This window comes from Plasmopara halstedii (assembly GCF_900000015.1).
Source record: "Plasmopara halstedii genome assembly, contig: Scaffold_1343, whole genome shotgun sequence".
Lineage (NCBI taxonomy): Eukaryota > Oomycota > Peronosporomycetes > Peronosporales > Peronosporaceae > Plasmopara > Plasmopara halstedii.
Genome location: NW_020188258.1, coordinates 258436 through 259317, shown reverse-complemented (window position 1 = coordinate 259317; position 882 = coordinate 258436). Strand labels below are relative to the sequence as shown.

Sequence of the window (882 nt, the reverse complement as noted above, 5' to 3'; positions counted from 1 at the left end):
TCACGAACAACAAGAGGAAGCGCGGTTGCAGCGGAATCGACTTCTCTGCTCTTCTAGTAAAGCGGCAACTGATGCCACTAGATGGTATTGCAACCGAAGTTACTTCCATACGCTCCAGTCGATGGAGGTCTCGTTCGAATCGAAGGACGCGACAGCCGACAAGAAGTACGGTGTGCGTCGTCAGATTATCCCCGTGATTGTGAAGCGTCCTGACGCCGGGAAGACATTGAATGAGTCCGTCTCTTTGTCGAGAAGCACCGACACAAAGATCAAGAGGGCATCGAAGGCATCTCCAGTCATGGAAGTGACCGAGTCGATGCATGACGACGATAACACGGCGCTTCTTAATACCCTTCCTGACCGTCTTGCGGAAACAAACAAGAAGGTCGACAGGATATGCAAGCTACTCGAGAACGCCACGAACGCCGACCACATCACGAAGAAGGTGATCGAGTGTCCGCTCGCCTTCAACAGCGTGCTGTCGCTGAAGATGGCAGGCAACGGGGCTGAAATCGCTGAGCTCGCGCAGATGCATACAATCAACCGTGTGTTATCAGCGACGCCGCCGGGTGAAGATTTCACTTTTGCCACCAAGTGGAAAAAGCTGATGGGAACAACAGTTCCGTCCAAGCGCATCGACTTCTTTGAGACGTATGCAAAGTGGTGTAACACGTCTCTGTAGATGCGAGAGCTGACCCGAGCGACCAATGCTTTGGGGATGTTCGAACTAGCATTAATGGCCATTGCGCCGACGATCTTCGTCAATGATCATTGGATCCAGTATATCACGGGTCACCCGGTCGAGTGGATCCCCGCGCACAACACACGATTGCTGCATCCCAACACGCTCCTTCGTCTACTACGGTCGGACCTCGGTATGCG

General features: G+C 53.2%; 1 protein-coding gene across 1 annotated transcript; it reads left to right on the top strand.

The window, feature by feature from the left end:
* Nucleotides 1-121: 121 nt before the first annotated feature.
* PHALS_01078 (uncharacterized protein) lies at nt 122-682 on the top strand (the record flags this gene model as incomplete). Its single annotated transcript, XM_024730873.1, has 1 exon — nt 122-682. The coding sequence occupies one exon, from the start codon at nt 122-124 to the stop codon at nt 680-682; it is 561 nt and encodes a 186-aa protein (XP_024581107.1).
* Between the last annotated feature and the right edge of the window lie 200 nt (nt 683-882).